A 1,375-nucleotide genomic window follows, 5' to 3' on the forward strand; every position below is an offset into this window, starting at 1 on the left:
AGCCTCATTTTGCAAAGTTAAATTCCTAAATTAGTTTGTCATTATCTATCCGCAACCATGGTGGGGCTAGATGCCCCTTGGTGTAGTAGGTAGTGGACTAGTCCGTGTCATCTCAAGGTCCAGTCCGGTCCGGTCGATGGATCACCCGGAGATCGATCGAGCAAGAGCCAGTACTAGCATACACATGCATGCATGCATGCATGCATGCGGTAGGCTTTTTCCCTAGCTCCATGTAGCTGCGCCAGTGAAGTGACACGACGCATGCAGTGTGGAAAGACGAGCAGCCAAAGCTAGCTGGAGCCTGGAGCAGTACACATATCTAGTGCAGGTGGTGCAGGCAGCAGGGCCTCTGCTCGTCCTCCACTCTGCTTCACTTCACCTCTCTTCTGCCTTCCCTCCCAATGGGGCGCCGCCGCCATGTCGTCGTCGTCCTCCTCCTCCTGCTCCTCTTGCAGCTGGTTCCCCGGATCCTCGCCTCCACCGCCGCCACCCACGGCAATGCAGAGGCCGCCATTACCAAGGTGCGTATGTAGTACGCTTAATCATGCATGCTAGCTAGTAGTAGACTGATCGACCGTGTATGGATTTGCAGGAGGAAGGGGGCAGCGTGGGGGCCATGATGCAGCAGACGCTGGGTTCCCGGCCGCCGAGCTGCGAGGGGCAGTGCCAGTGGGCGTGCGGCGGCCGCCGGTGCGAGGCCGTGCAGGTGCCCGTCGCTCCGCGCGACCTGGGGCAGCAGCTGAAGAATAGGAAGAAGGAGAAGCGGGCATCGCCGGCGGCAGGGCGAGGAGGGGGCGCGCTGCTGCCGTCCTCGTACGACGAGCACTCCAACTACAAGCCGCTCGGCTGGAGATGCAAGTGCCTCCACTCCTAGGCCTGGCTAGCTTAATATCAATCACGCCATGGATTCTAAGCTACCTTCTACGTAGTGTCAGTATATATGAATCTGAAGCTTCGTTCGTTGTAGTATTGTACGTACATGGGATCTGCAAACCTTGCTTCTGTGCTCTGCTCTTTCTTGTGTTCGTGTGATTAAAGATTAATTTCTAGGGCAGACCGTCTCTTTTGCTGCACTTTTAAGTTTCAACTAGCCAGCCAGTATATTGACTCTTCACGCTTCGAGTCATGCACATGCACGTATGCTACTACTCAGCCAGTATATTGACTTTTTAAGTTTCAAAGATGAATGCGAGTAATAATCTACATGCATGCGTTCTTTTATTTTTTACAAGTGCTGCATGCATGTGTTGATGAGTACACAACTAGTGCCGATAAAGGTTTTCAAAAAAGAAAAATGCCGATAAAAGTAGAATTAGGCATGTGTATAAAAAAAAGGATAAATCAACATGCAGTGCTGTTGCAAACTTTGGTGCTA

At 52.3% G+C, this 1,375-nt stretch overlaps 1 protein-coding gene across 1 annotated transcript; it reads left to right on the top strand.

The window, feature by feature from the left end:
- The first annotated feature begins 340 nt into the window (after positions 1-340).
- Positions 341-1,013, top strand: LOC119296808 (EPIDERMAL PATTERNING FACTOR-like protein 1). The gene is made up of 2 exons (XM_037574867.1): positions 341-521; positions 593-1,013. Exons 1-2 carry the CDS (start codon positions 402-404, stop codon positions 872-874), a joined length of 402 nt encoding a protein of 133 aa, XP_037430764.1. The 5' UTR covers positions 341-401; the 3' UTR covers positions 875-1,013.
- The last annotated feature ends 362 nt before the right edge of the window (positions 1,014-1,375 follow it).

Source organism: Triticum dicoccoides, chromosome 5A, assembly GCF_002162155.2.
Source record: "Triticum dicoccoides isolate Atlit2015 ecotype Zavitan chromosome 5A, WEW_v2.0, whole genome shotgun sequence".
Lineage (NCBI taxonomy): Eukaryota > Viridiplantae > Streptophyta > Magnoliopsida > Poales > Poaceae > Triticum > Triticum dicoccoides.